General features: G+C 51.6%; 1 protein-coding gene across 1 annotated transcript in view; it reads right to left on the bottom strand.

Moving 5' to 3' along the window:
- Positions 1 to 2,098: 2,098 nt before the first annotated feature.
- Scarb1 (scavenger receptor class B member 1) overlaps positions 2,099 to 21,868 on the bottom strand; it is a 64,948-nt gene continuing 45,178 nt past the window's right edge. The window contains exons 7-13 of the mRNA XM_052167896.1: positions 18,875 to 19,041; positions 13,850 to 13,968; positions 11,710 to 11,783; positions 9,057 to 9,108; positions 8,347 to 8,493; positions 5,776 to 5,904; positions 2,099 to 2,859 (exon numbers count right to left, since the gene is read on the bottom strand). Of these exons, the coding sequence (XP_052023856.1) occupies positions 5,776 to 5,904; positions 8,347 to 8,493; positions 9,057 to 9,108; positions 11,710 to 11,783; positions 13,850 to 13,968; positions 18,875 to 19,041 (688 nt within the window). The 3' untranslated portion in view covers positions 2,099 to 2,859. The remainder of the gene's footprint in view (positions 2,860 to 5,775; positions 5,905 to 8,346; positions 8,494 to 9,056; positions 9,109 to 11,709; positions 11,784 to 13,849; positions 13,969 to 18,874; positions 19,042 to 21,868) is intronic.

Raw genomic sequence — 21,868 nt, 5'->3', positions numbered from 1 at the left:
GTTTCATAGAATATCGCCGGCTAGATGAGTCCAGAGTCTCACAGACACATGGCTTCCTCTTTGAAAATTTAATTCTTGAAGCCAGGTGTGTCGCACGCCTTTAATCCCAGCCCTGGAAGGCAGACGCAGGTGGATCTCTGAGTTCAAAGCCAGCCTGGTCTATAGTGTGAGTTCCAGGACAGCCAGGGCTACACAGAAGAATCCTGTCTCAAAACCAAGTCAAAACAAAACAAAAACCAAAGAACGACAACAATGACAAAGGAGGGGCTGGAGAGATAGCTCAGTTAATAACGTGAAAATAAACACAAGAACCGGAGTTCAAATCCTAGTTAACTGTAAGAAAGCCGGGCATGATAATCTGTGCTTGTAATACCAGCACTGGAGAGGAGAGGGAGGGTGAAGAGGGGGTTCTCTGGGGCTCATTGACCAGACAGACCGACCGACCGACACACACACACACACACACACACACACACACAGAGGCAGGCCAAACCAAACCAAAAGGATCCTTCCCCAGGAGCCAGCAGGGGGCGCTGTAAGCGGCTGATTCCTAAGTCTAGACTTTTGGGGCTTCGGGGCCTCCGCACAGCACAGACCTTTTACACACACACACACCCCGTGGGGGATCTTCCCACACTAGTTCCCAGAAGGCTTCAGATTGGGCAACCGGCTTTTGCAAGCGGGTTATTTCCATTCTCTGGCTTTCTATAAATATGGAGAGAGATCAGTGGGCGCGTCAGCCCACAGGGTAAAAATACCCCGGATGAGTGACGGGTGGCAGCGATCCCGTCCCTGCACACTGCTCGGCAGGAGAGGAGTCCCCGCAGCCAACTGGACAGGCTCCCCGCTGCCTGGTTCCCTGTGAGAATCTCTGGAACAAAGCTCGCTGGCTGCCAACTGTTACACACTGAGAGGAAGGTCGGTGTGTATATGGGGGGGGGGGTAGTGCTGGGGGAGTGGAACCTGAACCCCAAGTTTAGCTTTTGTTGTTTTGTTTCTGAGACAGGGTTTCTCTGTGTAACCCTGGCCATCCTGGAACTCGCTCAGTAGGTCAGGCTGGCCTCGAACTCACAGAGATCTACCTGCTTCTGTCTCCCGAGAACTGGAATTGAAAGACCGCCTCTGCCGCCTGGCTTCTTTCTTTCTTTCTTTCTTTCTTTCTTTCTTTCTTTCTTTCTTTCTTTCTTTCTTTCTTTCTTTTTTTCTTTCTTTCTTTTCTTTCCTTCCTTCCTTCCTTCCTTCCTTCCTTCTTTCTTCCTTCCTTCCTTCTCCTCCTTTTTTTAATTTGACACAGAATCCCACCCACTACATAGTCCTAGATGGCCTGTACCTTGCTATGCAAACCAGGTTGGCCTTGAACTCAGAGATCCTCTGTCTTCTGAGCACTGGGATTAAAGGTTTGTGCCACCACATCAACCTCTTCCTCCTCCCCCTCCTCTTCCTTCTTGGACCAGGTCTTATGTAGCCCCAGGCTGGTCTTGAACTCACTGTGTAGCTCAAGATGACCTTGAACTTCCGATCTTCCGGCCTCTACCTCCCACCTTTGGCCCCAGTGCATTCGATGCTGGGGGATCATCCCAATCTTGCACACTAGATTAATCTTCTTACATATAATAAATAAATAAATCTTTTTTTTAAAAGGGAGGGGTATAGACCATTGCAACCACGAAGTGTCTGTGTATTTTTTAATGTTTACAGTGAAAATCTCTTGCCCAGTTCCTAGTGGGGTCCCTTAAGGGTGAAACATGGTTTTATCCAAAACCAGGGACGCCAGGGAGAATTCCTGCTTGAACTTGGGACAAAACCCTCCCTTCCAACTCTTCCCCAGCCCTGTAGGTTGGTCACTTGGGTAACAAGGATCCTCTGGCCTTGGACACTGACTATAGGAAGGCCCAGAGGGCTCCCGTGGGGCAGAGAAAGGACAGAGCTAGCCTGTCCTGGTGCATCCAAGCCATGTATCACATTAGGCTTAAGGTAGAGAAATGGCTAGTGGCCAGTGCTGGCCTCACAGCGGGACTGGCAGTCCCGGGAACACCTACTGATGTGGGCCCGGATCCTGGAGCCCCAGCCATGCACAACCAAGTCACAGAAGCCAGTGTTGAATTTGTGAAAAGGTTTATTGCTTCAGTCATGATTTTCTTTCAAAAGATGATAAAATTTCTCTTTCAGTAGAAAAAAAGGGGTCGGTTGCGGGACTCTGAACCTCTGTCTACCCTACCCTCTGGTGAGGTCCACTAGGTGTCAGGGGCAGACGGTCCACACCTCTATCTTTGACCCCCATGCCTGAAAAATAAGGACCCTGAGGGGGCCTGCCACCTCTGCCACTTACAGTGGTTCGTTCAACGTTCAGGTGACAGAGCAGAGACTATAGGAACAGCGCCAGATACAGTTCCAGTGTGTATGTGCAAACTGGTCAGGACCTGGAACTGCTTGCCTGGCCTTGGCACAAGAGGCTGACATATGTATGCCCAGCCCCTAGAAGGGACTTAGCTCCTCTGTGGGAACTAAGGCTTTCAGACTGATGGAGAGAGGGAAGGCAGGAGCCTGGGCGGGGCCAGCTCCTACAGGAGGGACTGATGGCAGCTGCAGTTCCCACAGCCTCACTCACAGGTCACTTAGAAGAGCGAGCCTGTGGCCCAACAGGCTCACTCAGCAGCGGGTCTGTCCCTGGTCCCTGAGTGTTTTTGCACGTGCATTGGGCACACGTGTGCCGTGCGGACAGGTGTGACACCTGGGGGCTCAGGCCGTGGCACTGGCGGGCTGTCCGCTGAGAGAGTCCTCAAGAAGTGGGGTGTAGGGACTGGGTGGCTGGTCTGACCAAGCTATCAGGTTTGGGGGGCTCATAGTGTCTTCGGGACCCTGTGGAGAAAAAAAAAAGAAGCGGAATCACAAGCCTGCCACCTATCCCTGCCCCTTCTACCCCCCCAGTCCCACCCCACATCCCACCAGCATGGAAACCACTTCCCAACTCATCATAGCACTGTCTGGCACGAACCCAGAGATGCCACCCCCTATACACGGGGACTCCTCAGTTATGTAGATCTTTGGGTTCCATCCTCTCCCTTTAGAGATGGGGAAACTGAGGCTAGAGAGACTGGCATGTTACAGTGAGGGGGACAGAGCCCAGAGCAGGTAGATAACACTGTCTCGCAGAGAAACTAGCAATGGCCTAAATGTCTATCCACAGGAGGACATGTTTAGAATGCTGTCACAGGACATGACAGGCCAGGAACAGCTGTTAAAACTGGCTTCCGTTCATGGAAGTAACCAGACACCCTTTCACTAGATCCCTGCAATGGTGGCCTCCGGGCCTTAGGGACAGTAAGATGTTGGGAAAAGCATACAGAACAGGAAAAGATGGTCCAGGTAAATCGAGAGACTCCCACTTGAAAAGACTTCCCAGCTTAGGAGAATGAACGGAAGGCGGGGACAAGGACACTGGGTGCCCTTGCCCTGTAACCCATCCCTCCGCCCCTAGTGGCAGGGAAGGAAACTGCAGGGAGGCGTGGTCTCCTTGGACCAAAGCCAGTCTTCCCCCCCCTCCGCCCCGCCCCCATAAGACACAGCGCCCCAGTATTGGAGAAAGTCTCCCTCGGAAGTAAAAAGAAAAAGAAAAAACAACCGGGGTGCTGGGGAGAAGCTCAGAGACGGAACGTACTAAGCCAAAGGCTTCAATCTCTGGCACCACACACAGGCAAACAGACAAGCGGACAGACAAAATCAGAAGTAAAGGGAGGAGGGGACACGAGGTACAGTAGCGGCGCTCCTCAGGAGATGGAGGCAGGAGGATCGCCACAAGTTCGAAGCCAGTGTGAGTGGCTCAGAATGCCCTTGTTGCCAGAGAATAAGAGAGTTGACTGTAGCTTGGTCTCTCCCATGAAAAAACGCACAAAATGCCCTGGGCAGCCCTGGCAGCCAGCGCCCACGGGCAGATTTCCCCTCCACTGCCCTGGCGCCTCCCCGTACTGCGTCTGACAGAGGAGAATTTAGAATGAGAGACAGACCAAGGAGAAACACGAGGTTCTGAGCATTTCCCTAAAGGCCACTGTGTTCACAGCACCTGGCCGGAGCCCGCCAATCCTCAACCCTCTCGCCATACAGCAACACCCATCCACCCGGAGGGACGTTATTCACATAATACTACCCTTTGGTCCAGTGGCATCTCTGTTTCCCTTCTATAGCACTAGCAGCAGCCTCTAGGGGCCACCCCCACACCCAGGTGCACAGCAAAGTGTGGGGCCTCACTGAATTTCACTTAGCCACGCAGTGGGGGAGGGGCTGGGGGATGGGTAGGGTAAGGTCCCTATGCAAGGACCCACGTGTCTACCCCACACGCTGTAGCTGATACTCAGAGGGCACCGCCCTCCCTAGCACATGGCCAGGGCTAGCTAGGGTGTCCCCCGGAGTGGGACTCAATTTACTCTCCATAGCCCAAGGGAATCTTGAAACCAATCGAGGATTAGACCAAGCTGAGAAAGTAAAGAGGAAACCGCAATTTTCTCCATTCTATGACTGGACAGGGTTAGTACGGCTGTGTACCTGTGGCCTCCATCTGGGCTAAAGAGACTATGGAGCCTCTGCTTGGAGCCTATATTGTCCCCGGGAGTTCCCTATCTCCTACTCAGGAATGCCTTACCAGCCCTCTGGCAATACCAAATATCACCATGACTGGCAGACTATCAGATGGAACCAGAATCCTTCCTCAGCTCTGGGGACCCACAGAGCTGCAGAGATCCCCCTGCTGGGCCTTGCCCTCCTTTCTCCTCCAGGGAGGTGACACCCAGCAGGACAATCACACAGCCACCAGTTTGCTTCTCAAACTGCTGACACTGCTGGAAGTGGCCAGCTGGCCACCGGGAGCCCAGGAGCTGTGTGTGCCTGCCCCCCCCGCCCCCTCCCTGGCCACCGGGAGCCCAGGAGCTGAACTGTACCCGCCCCCCCAACCCCCTCCATCCCCGATCCACCTCCTGCCATCCTCCCTCCTCCACCCCTAACTCCCTCCAAGAAAGTGCTCACACCCTAGCTGTCTGAAAAGCTAAAATAGCAGCTTCTATTGAGACGCGACTCAGACTCGCCTCTGCTAACCCCAAATTGCAGGGCCCATAGCTCTTCCTGTCCCTTCCCAGGCAGGGACACACCCCATAGGGCTCAGCCTCTCTTGAGCCCTGATCCCTACAGGACCTGGAGATCTGTCCCAGATCTCTGCAAGGTGGGCTGCTGAGTAAGCCAGGACACAGCTGTACCTGAATCACCACCTGGACCGCCATCTCAGCAAAGCAGGGCAGACGACATATGACTTGATCTAAATCCAGACTCTATTGAGCAGTCTGTCTCACACCCCGTGTGCTTGACCACAAAATCCTATCCTCAGGCCCTGGCCTGGGGATGCAGCTGGCGTTTAACCAATGTTTATATATCTTCATTTTCAGTCACTTATTCTAGACTGGAGTCAGTGTGTTCGTTTACACCCCCTTGAAGTCCAAAACAAATTAAAAAAAAAATACAGTTTTCAAACCCTTTTGGCTATGAGAGTCTCTGGGTTCCCAGAGAACTGCATGGGATGGAACACTGAGAAACAACAGGCTTAACCTTTATCGTCTAACAGGGCCTTGAAAGTGAGAGTTGCTGACTGAAGGTCCAAGATGGGACTTACTGGAAAGGCAGGAGGGTAGCTCTCCAGAGCGGTGATGCCCAGGCAGACGCCGTGGGTGGGGACAGTAGAACGATGCCCCGGCTGTGGGTAGGTGGGGTGAGGGGGGGTTACCTGGTACGCACCTACAGCTTGGCTTCTTGCAGCACCGTGCCCTTGGCAGCTGGTGACATCAGAGACTCAGAGTAGGCCTGAATGGCCTCCTTATCCTGCGAGCCCTTTTTACTACCACTCCAAAATAAAAAGCATTTCTCCTGGAAGACAACCAAGCCAGTTTATATGGCATGCCGCGTCAATGGGGTGACTCTGGGTCCCCCAGAAGCAAAGGGACAGAAGAGAAGGGGATTGCAGAGTCCTCCTCCACCCTGCACCACGGGCAGACTGCCCTGGAAGACCAGCAAGCAGACAGTGGCGGACAGGAAGCAAGGGGGTGGAGGGGCGGAGGTGGCCATGGGGGCGGGGCAGGCCTGCTGAGTGTTTGCATTTCTCTGGTCTGCTTTGGTGGGGCTGGTCTTGAACCTAGGGCCTAGGGCCTACTGGGTCAAATCTCTCTCTTAACTTTTTCCCCAAGTCCATGGTTTTTCAATATCAGGGAAACATTAACATATTTTTGATGTGTTCTCCTTATGAATGGCGTATGACAGAGTTTGTTGTTTACCAGCAAGCAGTTAAAAAAAAAACACCCCCGAGACGCCTGTGTGGAACACACAGGTGAGGCCTAGCTTTGTTAGGACAGGCTGGTAGGGTGTGGCTTGTTTCTTTGGCCTCTGATGGGACCTGCAGGGCAAGCAACCGTGTTCCCACACCCCAGGGAGACGCCTTCTATTTTGGGGCTCCTCATCTCCGCCCCCTCCCTGCCCAGTCTCCCCTCCAATGATCGACTAGAAAAGCCTGGCTCAGCTCTTACTGGGCAGCAGGAGGGCAGAGGAACACTAGCCCGGAAGCCCAGATCGTGAGGGCCGCCAGAAACTCAAAGCTACAGTCAACATGGAGAGCCAGAGGCACCCAGATAGATGCCCCATTTGGAGATAACAAGAAACCCAGGGCCCGTGTCTGGAGAGGGAAGGGGGGTGCTGGTGACTCCAGATGGATCCGCCTTTCCCATAGCAAGCAAGCAAGCAAGCAAGCACGCCTTCAGAAAGAGAGCCAGTCAGCTGCTGACTGTCAGGAGAGCAGGTGGGAAGATCGCCCCCCCCCACCACCACCAAGCACGCACAGAAAGCCCAGCCTGTGGCCCCAGGACGTCTCAGGTGGGACCCTGTGGGTGGCTCCTCTACAGGTGTTCGAAGGTGGCCCACAGTTCCCTGTTTGCAGACAGCAGCCCTCCTGAATCACAGCTGATCACAGTCCTGTCCCCCAAGGCCCTGCTCCACAACTACAGTTATCAGCATCTCCAGGGGACTTGACCACTGTGGTAACCCCAAGATCTCAAGTGGGTGCCCCTGAGGCCAGGAGGGAACTAAGATTCTAGTCATGACCTCTTTGCTTCCTGTTTTCAGTGGCTGCATGCCCTGAGGTGACATTTCTCATGCATTTTGCTCCTTTTTTGTCTGTAAGTACACTGTTGCTCTGGGGACATCGGATCCCATTCCAGATGGTTGTGAGCCGCCTTGTAGTTGCTGGGAATTGAACTCAGGACCTCTGAAAGAGCCGTCAGTGATCTTACCTGCTGAGCCATCTCTCCAGCCCCATGCTATTCTTTTTTAAAGTTTAATGTATTTTCTGAGACAAGATTTCATGTATCCTAGGCTGACCTTGATCAAACCCTATATGTAGCCAAGGATGATTCTGAACTGGATCCGCCTGCCTCAACCTCCCTCCTGAATGCTGGGATTATAGGCAAGAGCCACCACCCCTGCTGTAAAATGGTCACCGGATTTAAAAGGTTAAACCTGGAAAAGTGTTGAGAAAGGCTCTGTGTCTTTTATATTGATCGCATGCTTTCTCTTTTTAAACGTTTATGTATTAGTTTTATGTGTACGACTGTTCTCCATGCGAGTATGTGCACTGTGTGTGTGACTTCAGATCACCTGGAACTGGGGTCACAGGTGGTTGCGGAACACCGAGTGGGGCCTGGGACTCGAACCTGAGTCCTCTGTAAGCAGTAAGTGCTCATAACCACTGAGCTATCTCTCCAGACCTTTTTTCTTCTTCCTTTTTAATCTTCTCATTATTATTGATCATTTTTTTTCTGTCAGCATTGAGGACTGAATGAAGGGCCTTGCATTGGCTAAACAAGCACTCTATTGCTGATATATCTGGGTGAAGCAAAATTTATAACCAATTTCTTTCACTTGTTTCTCTTAGAAAATTTAAGTTCAAGATCCCACACGTGGCCCCACCCATTTCCATCTCACACCCAACTCCAGCCCAGAGCATTTTCCTTGGGTAAAATTATCTCTTCTCTTTGGTTTTACTTGGCTTTTTTCTGTCTCTAACCAGCCCAGCTCCCAGTCTCCCCGCCCGCCCCACCCCCCACTTCAGCAGGCACATCACGGAGCATGCACCAAGTGGCACCCACTTGCTGGTCAAATGGCTGCCTACCTGTCTCAACTCAGCACCCACCCGGGAGAGTCCTGGGCCCTCCAGGACATGTAGAGAAAAGTTAGTGCAGGATGCGAGAGAGCTTGCTGCAGGAGACTAAGGCCGGCTGCATCCCGAGCAGAATCCCGATCCTGGCCGCCCCGCCCACTTACCTGGCTGCGCAGTTGGTAGATGATGGGCACCAGCAACAGGAGACCTCCAAGCCCCAGCAGCACATACTGCGCATAGTTTAGAACCTGAGGCATCAGCACCAGCTGCGTGTAGAACGTGCGCAGGGGCTGGCCACCCATTGCCCCGCTCTGCAGAAGAAAGGACAGGCGCACGCTGCGTCTCCAGGCAACCTCCCCCGCCCTGTGCCCAGCCCCGCCCCTCCTCAGAAACGCCGAACCTCAGTGGCGCTTTTACTTGAAGTCCAAAGAGAACTACATTTCCCAGAAGCCCTGGCTGTTGGCACGACGATGTAATGAGGCACTGGTTAAAGGGAGGTGGATTTAGCCCCAAGCCGCCTCGCACAAGATTCATCTCTTTCGCTGGTTAGACACTAGTCTTAGGACCTGAAGGGATAGGAGAGAGACCAATTCCCAGCACCCACTTGGTGGCTCACAACTATCTGTAATTCCAGTTCCAGGAGATCTGATGCTCTCTTCTCGGCTTCTGGGGGTACCAGGCACTCACAGTGATACATACATACATACATACATACATACATACATACATACATACAAACATACATACACACATACATACAGGCAGGCAGGCAAAACATAGAAATAGCTAAATTAAGGTACCGGAAGTTAACCTAACATTAAGGCCTCAGCTAACATACCAAGTCCCAACTCTCCTTCTACCTTCAGGGACTCACCTGTTCGAACCACAGCAATGGCAGAACTACTGGCTCAATCTTCCCTGTTTGCCTGGAAACAAGGGACACAGAGTGAGTGACAGGTGGCGACCCTCAGAACGGAAGCTGTGTTTGGGGTTCAGGGTGTCATGCTGCTCAGTGGGAGAGCTTCTGGTTACCATGTGCAAGGCCTTGGTTCAATCCAAAACACTTCACAAGAAAACGAGACAGTGGCTGCCCCTGCTGCTGTCTACAGGGGAACCTGATGGCACCACCCAGGTCCAGGTCCAGCACGCACTTTAACACCCCAGAAGCTGGAGGAGAAATTGTCACAGTGCTGGGGATGGTATGGGGCGGGGGGGGGGGGGGGTAAAGCATTTGCTACTCAAGCATGTGAACTTGAGGTCAGTTCCCTGAACCCAGGCTAAAAGCTGTGTGTGGCTTTGAGCCTGTGTCCCCAGGGCTGAGCCAGGGAGAAGCTGGCTGGGGCTTCAGTGAGAAATCCTGTCCCAAGGGAAGAAAGGGAATCGGAATGAAACAGGACAGCCAGCATCCTCTTCTGGCCTCTGGATGAACCGCCCTCCCCACCAAAAAACAAAACAAAACAAAAACAAAAAACCCACAACACCAACACCAACACCAACAAAAACCCAAAGATAAAAAGACCATCACAGCCCCAGGAGCAGGAGGCATGCGCAGGCTGAGGTGCCAGGGTTGTAGCAATAACACCACAGTAGACTTTGGTTCCTTACTGTGACAGACACTGCCAGAAGCTGACAGTGCTGAATGCCCTGGGGACAGGGAACGAAGATTTGTGTCTCTGACACCTCTCCATAAATCTATAAAGATTCTAAAGAGTATTAGATGCAGTGGAACAAACCAAGATGGGAAGCTGACCTTGGGAACTCAAGCCCGTGGCCAGCCCACTTTAGCCTCCGGTTTTGAGAGCCCCGAGGAACCAGATCAAGGGGTGCAGCTTCGAGGCCATGGCGGGCTATAGAGAGGGTTCAAGAGCAGCCTGGATAATCTAGTGAGACCTAAAAAGTGAAGAGGACTGGGGGTGTAAGTCAGTGAAAGAGTGTTTTCTAGCATGCAAGAGGTCCTGGTGTGTGTGTGTGTGTGTGTGTGTGTGTGTGTGTAGGAGCCTAGCTGAGTCCTGGTATAGATGTGTGTGTCTGTGTGTATACAGGAGCCTAACTGAGTCCTGGTGTGTGTGTGTGTGTGTGTGTGTGTGTGTGTGTGTAGGAGCCTAGCTGAGTCCTGGTATAGATGTGTGTGTCTGTGTGTATACAGGAGCCTAACTGAGTCCTGGTATGTGTGTGTGTGTGTGTGTAGGAGCCTAGCTGAGTCCTGGTATAGATGTGTATGTATGTGTGTATACAGGAGCCTAACTGAGTCCTGGTATGTGTGTGTGTGTGTGTAGGAGCCTAGCTGAGTCCTGGTATAGATGTGTGTGTCTGTGTGTATACAGGAGCCTAACTGAGTCCTGGTATGTGTGTGTGTGTGTGTGTGTGTGTGTAGGAGCCTAGCTGAGTCCTGGTATAGATGTGTATGTATGTGTGTATACAGGAGCCTAACTGAGTCCTGGTATGTGTGTGTGTGTGTAGGAGCCTAGCTGAGTCCTGGTATAGATGTGTGTGCATATGTGTATACAGGAGCCTAGCTGAGTCCTGGTATATATATGTGTGTGTGTGTGTGTGTGTGTGTGTGTGTGTGTGTATAGGAGCCTAGCTGAGTCCTGGTATAGACGTGTGTGTATGTGTGTATATAGGAGCCTAAATGAGTCCTGGTATATGTGTGTATGTGTGTGTGTGTGTGTGTGTGTGTACAGGAGCTTAGCTGAGTCTGTGAGTTTCACCATGAAGTCCAGAGCCCACCTCCTCCTGAGGCCACATCCTTCTCAGTGGTTCCCAGGCGTGTGATCTGTGATGCTGAGGACCAGCCTGTGGGTCCTTTTGTTCAAAGAATTATTTAAATATTTTATGTATATGAGTATACACTGTAGTTGTTGTCAGACACACCAGAAGAGGGAATCAAATACCATTCCAGATAGTTGTGAGACACCATGTGGTTGCTGGGATTTGAACTCAGGACCTCTGGAAGAGCAGTCAGTGCTCTTAAACACTGAGCCATCTCTCCAGCCCCAAGGCTGAATGAACTCTTATTACCATACTTCTGCCTGGCAAACAAGGAATGTGGGCAGGAGGACTCTCCGTCTCATTCTGTACATTATACAGAAACATAAAGTGAGCCCAGGGAGTTGTAGGTGAGAACACTGGCTGCTCTTCTAGAGGACCCAGGTTCAGTTCTCGGCACCTGTAGAGTGACTCCCAACTCTGTGTAACTCCAGGTCCCTGGGATCCAGTGCCCTCTTCTGGCCTCTGCAGCTCCTGCACTTACATGGTGCAGACACACGAGCAGGCAAATCCATTCTACCATGGGGAGACAAACCATTGTGGCTAATGGGAGAAGAGGCCAGAGGTGTGGAGGACTGAAGGAGTGCTAGGATACAGCCTGGTCTCCAGCCAGAGCAACGGCACCACCCCAGGAAAAGAGGTGGATGGATCGGATCCTGAAGCTAGGGCCCCGCCTCGTCCCGTGCCTTGCATCCACCAATGCATGAAGCCTCCCGGCCCCTGAAGCTTCCAGAAGCTTCCGCCGCAACTCCACTTACCCAACGCCCTTGACAGATTTGATGTAGAGGTTCAGCTGCAGCTTCACAGAGCAGTTCATGGGGATCCCAGTGACCTGGAGCATAAAACAGTGCAGAGAGATGTAAGACCCTGTGTATGTGTATGTGTGTGTGTGTGTGTGTGTGTGTGTGTGTGTGTGTGTGTGTTGGGGGAATCCCAGCCTGCTCCAGCCCCAGGGAGGCCCCCATCCACTTAAACCAGGTAGCACACACTGGGGCATCCACCCTTCTAGAAATTTCCCACACACCCACTGGGGTCTCCTTCAGGAAGTATATGTGTCCCAAAGGGATCAACTATCTCAAGATCCCCTTTCTAGAGCCACGTGTCACCAGAGGGATAACCCCTCCCCCCAATCTGGGTGTTTGTTTGGGGACAGAATTTCATGTGGTCCAGGTTGGACTCCAACTTGCTATGTAGCCAAGGATGACCAAATCTTGAACTCCAAATCTTCCTGTCTTCATCTTCTGAGGGCTGGCTTATGCCTAACTCTACAGGGTTTTGGGATGGAAGCAGGGGCTCTGTATGACAGGCCAGCACTCTACCTACTAAGCTATATTCCCAGCCCCCATGAGGCTGCCTAAGACAGTGCCACCCCAGTGTGGGACATGTGCAGTGAGGATGTGTTTTTCCCTCTGTTTACATTTCCCAGTGGCTCAGGGGACCAAATGAAGGGCCTGGCTCAGGTTGATCAGGTTTAATCGCTGGCAACTTTCAGGCTGTTTCCTGTTGGTCGTAACTATGTAGGATCCTGGCATTTCCTAGCAGAGGTAATGACAGAAAGTGTCCTGCATGTAGCTCTATTTTTAAAATGAGATGCTTAAAATAATCATCATCATCATCATCATCATCATCATCATCATCATCATCATCATCAAGGTGAAGAGATGGTTCAGTGGTTAAGAGCACTGGCTGCTCTTCCAGAGGTCTTGAGTTCAATTCTCAGCAACCACATGGTGGCTCACGACCATCTGTAATGGGATCTGATGCCCTCTGCTGGTGTGTCTGAAGAGAGTGACAGTGTACTCACATAAAATTAAAACAAAACAAAAAAAAAAGTCACTAGGAGAATTGACACATTATTTAAATCAGGAAGAAGGTTCTAGAATGGAAGGTGAAAAAAGACCTCAGTTTGATGCCACTAGCCCTGCCCAGATCATGAGACTCTTGGAAAATTGACAGGAGGCAGGAGACCACCTCTCAGAAGGCCAGGGGCCAGGACACAGCCTTTTGTGTGAGCTCAGCACACCCAGGTCCCTCCTGCCCCCAGGGCAGGAACCTGATATGACTTTTGGACAAAGACATGGGTATCCTAACGGTGCAGGCCCCACCCCATTCTGAGGAGCTTTCCTGATATAAAACACTTCCATGTCAAGATCCTTGTTGAGGAGCTAGGCACAACCTGGGGAAGACGTCAGATGACTTCCTGCCATGCGCCAGTCCTTCCCTCTGTGATAACGCTCAACTGTGAGCCAGGTGTGAAGACACACGTGGAATCGGAGACAGGAGGATTCCAAGTTCAAGGCCAGCTGAAGGCACTGCTCGGAATCAGAGGGTTGGCCTTGTGTGTTCAAAAACCAGGCTTCCATCTCCACCCAGTAAAACAAAAGAGGTTTTCACAAAATGCCTTCGGGCCATCATGGATGTCCACGTAAGGCAGAATCCCAGAGGGTCCCCAGGTTAATTAAGACACCTACCTGGACTGGACACATCTTACAGTGACCAGAAGCAGAGAGAAGTCAGCCCAGGGCAAATTCCTTATACTGATTTCTCTGTGAGACACTGTGGCCTACGCTGATGTCCCGAAATCTTTACTGTCTTGACACTGTCAAAGCTATCTCCAGTGAAGGAGATGTCCCGGCTAACATTTCTTAATTAATTTACTATCTTATATCTTTTTTTATAGGCCCCAATAAAAAGTAATGTGATATCATTGAACTCTGGAATTGGGGTAAAGTAAGACTTTGATAACTCGAAGTTCTAGGAACAGCGACTGTGAATGAAAATGGACTCCCCTGCCTCAGTTGGAGCCAGCTCCATCCTGGGGGGCGGCAGGGACAGGCCCAGTGGCCAGCGGCAATCTATGTGAACCAGCCCCAGACACTAGCAGGACACAGAGCTTACCGGATGGACATCTAGGAACAAGGAATGCTCCTTCGGGTCAGGGTTCAGGCCAAGAACAGCTTCTGACAGCACAGGGTCAGCGTTGTAAAAGTGGGGTTGGGAGAGAAACAGGGGTGCGCCTGGAGGAGGGGAAGAGAGGAGTCAGAAGACGGGAGCGCCATGTTGGCCTGGCTGGGCGCCAGGGGTGCAGGGATGCCAACGCTGGGGATCAGGCAGGGAGGACCTCTCCTCCTCCATTGTGTAAAGATGCTGAACACAACACAGAGCCCAGGGAGGATGGACTGAGCCAGGGTGGCCGATTCCAGTGTTGGCGGGTGGGTGGGTGAGTGGGTGGAGGAAGAGAGAGAGAGAGCAGCTGCTACCGGGCAAGGGAAAGGCATTCTGGGTAGGAGTGTGGCAGACGGGAGAGCTTGGACACAGATATTCAAGCTCCTTCCCCGCCCCCCAAGGTCTGGAGGTGCACCAGGGAATCATGGGAGATGAAGGTGGAAAGGAAAATTAAGGTCATATGAATTCGATTGAGTCTCTGACATCCACAGGAATGGAAGGGACAGCACCATTGAGAGATTCCCACCCAAGGACCCTGAGGCAGGGCCTTACCACCAACCAACCAAAGTGGCTCAACCCAGCCATCTCAGGATAAGGGCCTGGTGTGTGAGTGATGAGTCTCCCTGGGGAGACCACAAGAGCCTCCAGGGCAACAGATCTGCTGGAGGCATTGTGTTTTAGCTGGGTCTGGTGGCGCATGCCTTTAATCCCAGTGCCCAGGAGGCAGAGACAGGCAGATCTCTGAGTTTGAGGTCAGCCTGGCCTACATAGTAAGTTGCAGGATAACTAAGATTACACGGAGAAACTCTGTCTCAAAAAACAAACAGGGCTAGAGAGATGGCTCGGCGATTAAGAGCACTGACCACTCTTCCAGAGGTCCTGAGTTCAAATCCCAGCAACCACATGGTGTGGCTCACAACCATCTACAATGGAATCCGATGCTCTCTTCTGGGGTGTCTGAAAACAGCTACAGTGTACTCATAAATAAAATAAATAATAAACCTTTTAGAAAATAAAATTAATCTTTAAAATCCAAAGCCAGACAGGACAGCGTACCCCTTTAATTGGGAACCAGAGGCAGGTGAATCTCTGGGTTCCACCCAAGTCTGGTCTCCAGGAAATCCCCAAGCACCCCTACTTCTTGCTCCCAATCCCTGAACTGGCTGCTTCGGACATCTTCAAGTGCAGGTGTCAGATGCTGCACCTGTGGCAGGCTTGGCAGACAAATGGCCTGGCCAGGAGTTGCGTGTGGACAGAGATGCAGCACAGAACCAGGATCACTGAGAATCCAGGTGAATCCTAGAACCTTCGAGGCTTCTCACAGGACCAGGTATCTATCTGGAGACAGGCGAAAGATTCCCCCCACCCCCCACCCCCCGTTTTTTGAGACAGGGTTTCTCTGTGTAGCTCTGACTGGCTGGCCTCCAACTCAGAAATCTGCCTGCCTCTGCCTCCCAAGAGCTGGGATTAAAGGCATGCGCCACCACTGCCCAGCCAGGCGAAGGATCCTTACAGAGGCCCTCAAGTACTCAGGGTAACACAACACAAGGATAAAACAGAACCTGATCAGTCCCTGAGACCTAACGTCACCTCCACGGATCCTCTAAAGTCACACTGAGATAGATATATTGCCTTCTGTTTGGAAAACCCTATCTATCCACCCTTCCAACCAAACTGTGAAAGGGGACACCAGCAAAGACCAGAACCCCATTTCTTTCAGAGGAATGCCATGGACCCTGGGGAAATGAAACCACCATCTAACCAGACCTGGAAGCCCACATTTCAACGCAATGTCACAGCTACCAACACAGACCTGCTGCAGATGGCACACCCGTGTGGCTTTCTAACAACAGGCGTGTTTCGTCTTTTCTTTTTATTTCCAAACACCCTCAGAGAGATGCACCCGGGCAATAAGTATAATTAATTTATAGCTTTATGGCCCGTGTATCCAGGCTTAACTGCTCAGGATTATCCCAGCCGTGATTAAGGGGCACTTCAGGAAAGATCCAAGGTGCTCCCAAGAAAAGGACATGAGACATGGGGTGTCCTGAGTCCAAGAAATTCTCGTGACCCAGAAAGTTTGGAAACCTATGTGGATTCTTTATCTTCAGATAAAATGCCACAGGAATTTGAACTCAGGTGCACTCCTCCCACAGCACGTGCGAGAATGTTCTAGAAGCACCCCTGTAATGGTGAAATGCCAAAAGAAAGCTCCACAGTCCAGGAAGGAGTGAGGCAAGCAGAGTCATCTCCGGCATGGGATACTACCCAACAATCTAGGCTATCACCGGCTATCTTGCAGATTTACCATATAAACATGATAGCAGAAGGCATCCAGGGAATGAGGGAGAAAGAACACAGTCGTGACTTCATCTATGCAAACAGCAGTGCCAGGCAGAGAGCGGAGAGGCCAAAAGTCAGGCCAGTGGACAGGAGGAGCAGGAAGGGGAGATGCTAGGTGTGGCAAGATTTGTGCCTCTTTGTGGGGTTGTTGGCCGCATGGCTGTGTTCCCTATCACTTGAGTCCCCGTTCCTCTTCCCCTTTCTTGTTCTCATCCCATTTAAAAGGGCAAGCTTTAGGGGGGTCAGGAAAACAGTTGAGTCGGCTAAGAGCCTCCTGGGCAAGCGTGAAGACCAGAGTTCAGGTCGCCAGCAGGGCCACATCTGTAACTGGGAGGCAGAGACAGGTAGATCCCTGGAGCTCCCAAGGTCCAGGATTAGTGATTGAAAAATCTGTCTCAAAAAAATAAACAAGGGGCTGGTGAGATGGCTCAGTGGTTAAGAGTATTGACTGCTGTTTCGAAGGTCCTGGGTTCAAATCCCAGCAACCACATGGTGGCTCACAACCATCCATAATGGGATCTGACACCCTCTTCTGTGTGTCTGAAGACAGCTATAGTGTATTTACATATAATAATAAATAAATCTTTAAAAAGATAAACAAATAGAGAGTGATTAAGGAAGACACCTCTGGCCTCTATCCATGCATGTACCTGCATATACTTGTGATACACACACACACACACACACACACACCACACACGCTTAAAACCCACCATCTCCCCCCAAAAAACAAAAAAGCAAGCTACAGACACAACTACACTTAAAGTCTCTTACACAGCTGAAATTCTGTCCCTGACAGCAGAGTTCTGTGGGATGTGGGCCTATTGCTGCCCCTGCCGTGTGTGTGACCCAGCCTGGCCAATCAGCACAGGTCACAGACTAGGTCAGAGCCGGACCAATTGAACCAAGCCCTGGGATTTTTGCTGGTACAGGAGTAGCAGCTCAGCCACGGAGGGGAAGGCACAGCTGGGGCTGTGAGTGAAGTTTCCTGCCCGCAGGCCAGCCCCGGAACCCAAGTGTGTGTAGGGTTCTGCCTTAGAGGCTTGACTCTCATTAGCCTACAAGTTCCTAGTCAGGCCAGGCACCTGCCACCTGCTCCAGACGTCTGAGGGCTCTGCGTAGCGGGTGACCTGGTAGGCTCCAGGGAAATCCCAGACTTTGGTGATCATCTCTCAGCTTCTCTTCTTCCTACCCCTGTGGCCGTATCCCTAGAGCTCTGGCTCTAAGATAGTGTTGCAGCCAAACAGGCTCTGAAAATCATACCCAGTCAGGGAGAGGTCCTGTCCCACCTAGCCTCAGACCTTCTAGGTTCTAGAACAGGCACCCCCCTGTCTCTGCATATTCCAACACTCCGTGAACAGTTACGGTAAGGTTGTGCATGTCTACTGAGGGGGTGGGGGAGGGGAGGGAGCATGGCCACAGGGTCTGCAGTCCAAGGAAGAGACGAGCAGTGGCGGGTTAAATAACATCGGCAGCCACGGGCAGGCAATAGGCAGGCACAGAGAGGGTGTACCAGAGAACCAGAGCACGGCTGGAGGGCCAGAGGGGACGGAAGATCGGGAAGAGCCTCTGCGAACAAGATGCGATCAGGATCAGAGGAAGGAAGCGGTTCAGTTTGATTTACATCTGGTGTAACACAAGCTGGCAAAAGAGCTAGGGGACCACAGTGGCAGACAGTGGGGACCAAGGTGGGTGGGAAGAAGAAAGACTGTGTGTGTGTGTGGGGGGGGGGCAGTACTTAGAGCTGCTTGGACCTGGCCACCAGGTGAGGGGTGAGGCTCGAGACAGAGCTAACACCCAAGTATGCAAATTGAGCAACAGCACTGGGGTCTGGCCCAGGATGAGAAGGCAGAGCAGACGTGCCAGGGGACACAGCCAGTACCAAGATTCACACCCAACTCGGCTCAAGAGGAGAGTTTTACACAATAGGAGACTCTGGCTCCTGCCAAGCCCTAGCTCCCCAGCAGGTGAACAGCCATAGGGGATGTTTCCGCCCACGTCCTAGTGGGCAAAGAAGTTACAGACACAGCCAGGACACAGGCCAGCTGTCATGCAGACTCGTCTCACGGTGGCCTCCAGCCAATCAGTCTCTGGGGTCCTGAAAACTATGGTTTGGGCAGAGGAAAGGGTCACAGAATGAAGTGTTTTAGTGGGGGGACCTGGTGTTGGGGTGCATGCCTTCCGTCCTGTACCCCAGAAGGCAGAGACAGGAAAGATGCGCAAGTTAGATGCTAACTTGGGCCCCAGCGCACTACCCAGTCTCAAACTGGATGCTAGGTCGAAGGGAAGGAACCAGGAGCCAAGGAATGTGGTGCCTCCGGAAGCAGGAAGAGGAGGAGGGCAGGCTCCTCTCCATCGCCAAGAAGCAGTGCCCACTGATGGAATCTTAACCTCAGGGCAGGACCCTTCGGACTTCGGAGCGACACGGCCTGTGGACGATGCGTGCTGGTGGGACATTTATCAGGGTGGCATTATCTTTTCCAATTACCTTTATCTCCCTATCTGTGGCGCTGAGATCATCAGGGGTGCAGAGACCAGAGATTAGTGGGGCGGCAAGCTGGCAGCAGATAAAAATCCTGGTGCCACCCTCTCACTTCAGCCTGGGAGGCGAGGGACACTTAAGAGGACACTCACCAAACCTGCAGGTGCTGACGTTCTGAATGCCGGACTCACGGCACGGGCAGAAGCCTTCATTGGGTGGGTAGACGGTCCCGTTGGCAAACAAAGTGTTGGGAGCCGTGAAGCGATAAATGGGGATGCCTTCAAACACCCCTGATTCCTTGTAGGTGAGCTTCATGGATCTGCAGAGGGGAGGCAGGGTGAGAAGTGTCCCCTGCGTTCAGTGGCTGGGACAACGCCAGCAGAGGAACCATGGGAACTGCAATGACCCTAGTCACCTATTGCTGAGGAAATTTCAGTGGCCCCTCCATGCTCCTGTTCCCTTGCCCCCCCCCCCACTCACTAATCCATCCTCACAGTGAGGTCAAGTTAAAAACCAAGCATGAAATAAGGATACATGCTCCACTATATTCATAGCAGCCTTATTTATAAAAGCCAGAAGCTGGAAAGAACCCAGATGTCCCTCAGCAGAGGAATGGATACAGAAAATGTGGTATATGTACCCAATGGAGTACTATTCAGCCGTTAGAAACAATGAATTCATGAAATTCTTAGACAAATGGATGGAACTGGAGAACATCATCCTAAGTGAGGTAACCCAGTCTCAAAAGGTGAATCATGGTATGCACTCACTGATAAGTGGATATTAGCCTAGAAGCTTGGAATACCCAAGACACAGGGCACACATATCAAATGATGCCCAAGAAGAAGGAAGGAGTGGCCCCTGGTCCTGGAAAGGCTCAGTGCAGCAGTGTCGGGGAATACTAGGACAGGGAAGTGGGAAGGGGTGGATTGGGGAACAGAGGGAGGGAAGAGGGCTTATGGGACTTTCAGGGAGGGGGGAATCCAGGAAAGGGAAAATCACTTGAAATATAAATAAAGAATATATCAAATTAAAAAAAAAATTAAAAACCAGAAGTCAGCACAGCTGGGCAAGCATGCCCTAGGCCAGTGGTTCTCAACCTGTGGGTCGTGACCCCCCCAAAGTCCACAGGGGAAATGCACACATTTACATTATAATTCATAACGGTACAGTGTAGCAAAATTACAGTTATGAGTAGCAATAAAGATAATTTTATGGTTGGGGCGGGGGTCAGCACAACATGAAGACCTGTATTAAAAGGTCACGGTAATTATTAGGAAGGTTGAGAGCTGCCTTAGGCCCTGGGTTAGACAAGGCCCCTTCCAGCCACTCTATAAACCAGGTTTGGTGATGAATCCCCAGCAATGAGGAGGTGGAGGCAGGAGGATGAGGAGGTCAAGGTCATTCTTGGCTACACAGCGGGTTCAAGGCCAGCCTGGAAGATATGAGACACTGACTCGAAAAATCAAAATTAAAAAAGAAAAAGAAGAAGAAGAAAAGAAGAGGAAAAAATGGGGCAAAGTTGCACCCGTGTTGCTGACCTGGTAAACTCTCTCTCCTTGTTCCCCAAACAAGAAAGAAAGCCAGCACGTGCACAGCACACGGGCTGCAGTAGCTGCGGTCAGTTGCCTGAGATAATCTGAAGTTTACAGAGTTCCTGTCTACTTACAACAAAGTGCTATGCTCTCTTGATAGGGGCTTGAGCCCTGAGGACTATGGGAACCAAGGCTTTGGGGCAATGGTTTCCTGTGATGCTGAGGGACAAGCGACCACCACGTCCCGGCTGTCACCCTGAAGTGAGCTGCCATCCACAGCTTCCCTCACCATTTCCTGTCTCACTGTATCTGACAAGTGTTCCTCAGCCACATCCCTTCCCGCCCCTGAACCTCTGCCTCCCACCTCTCCCTCAGCCCAGACTGCAGCTCTCCCGGTCCCCCTGTCCACCCTGACTCCTCTCCATCCATTCACCTCAAACACTCTTCTGATAGGAAGGAAACAAGGCCCGGGTGACCCACTCTGTCCATGGTCAGCACCACACACACACACACACACACACACACACATGTCTGCCCAATCCTCAAAACAAAAAGAGCGTCCAGGGCACTCACTGGGTGTGTTGACTCGTGATTTTAATCCTAGGACTGTGCAGGCTGAGGCAGGAGGATACTTTTGCAGGGCTACAGTGATTTTAATCCTAGGACTGTGCAGGCTGAGGCAGGAGGATACTTTTGCAGGGCTACACAGTGAGCAGTGAGACCTCATCTCAAAACAACAAAATAAAACAAGAGGGAGTCCAATTGGGAAGGATCAAAAAAGAAAAAAGGACACTATATTAGATCTCTCTCTCTCTCTCTCTCTCTTTCTCTCTGTCTCTTTCTCTCTCTCTCTCTGTCTCTATAGTCTCTCTATGTAGCTCTGGCTACCCTGGAACTGGCTATGTAGAACAGGCTGGCCTCAGACTCCCAAGGATCCACTTGCCTTTCTACCTTGAGTGCTAGAATTAAAGGCCTGCACTACCACACCTGGATGACACCCAGATGTCTAAGACCCAACACCAAGCAAAAGCTCTTCTCAGAAAATATTTTCACACAGTGTGGTGGTAAGTTTTAAACATCAATTTGACATAGCTAGAATCTCCCGTGAGGAGACTCTCACTGTGTGAAATTGTCTGGATTCCCTTTACTGATGTGGGAAGAGCCAGCCCCACTGTGGGCGGCACCATTCCCTAGGTTTGGGTCATGGACAGCCAACTGAGCCGTGGGCATGAGTGCACTCAGTGTGACTCTCTGCTCTTGCAAGTGAATTGACTAACTGCCCGGAGTTCCTGCTTTGATTCCCCACCCCCAGCCACAAGGGTGGACCCTAATCTGAAATTATAAGCACGGATTCTTTTCTAGTTTATGCAGCAGCACTGGCTCTGAGGCTCTTAGTAGGTCGATGTTAAATTCCCTGATTTCGATCCTTGTAACTGTGTAAGAAGAGGCCTTTGTTTTTTGGAGATCACTCCCTGAAGGACTGAAGGAAAGGGCACCTGGCTTGCTCTCACAGGATCTTGCCAGGCTGGATGGCTCTAGGGATTTTCCACCTTGCCAGCGTTGGGTTGCTAGGCATACACAGCTGCATGGGTTCTGGGCTGACCTCAGGTC

This window comes from Apodemus sylvaticus, chromosome 22, assembly GCF_947179515.1.
Source record: "Apodemus sylvaticus chromosome 22, mApoSyl1.1, whole genome shotgun sequence".
NCBI classification, from domain to species: Eukaryota; Metazoa; Chordata; class Mammalia; order Rodentia; family Muridae; genus Apodemus; species Apodemus sylvaticus.
Note: the sequence above shows the minus strand (reverse complement) of the source record. Positions and strands in the feature narration are given on the sequence as shown.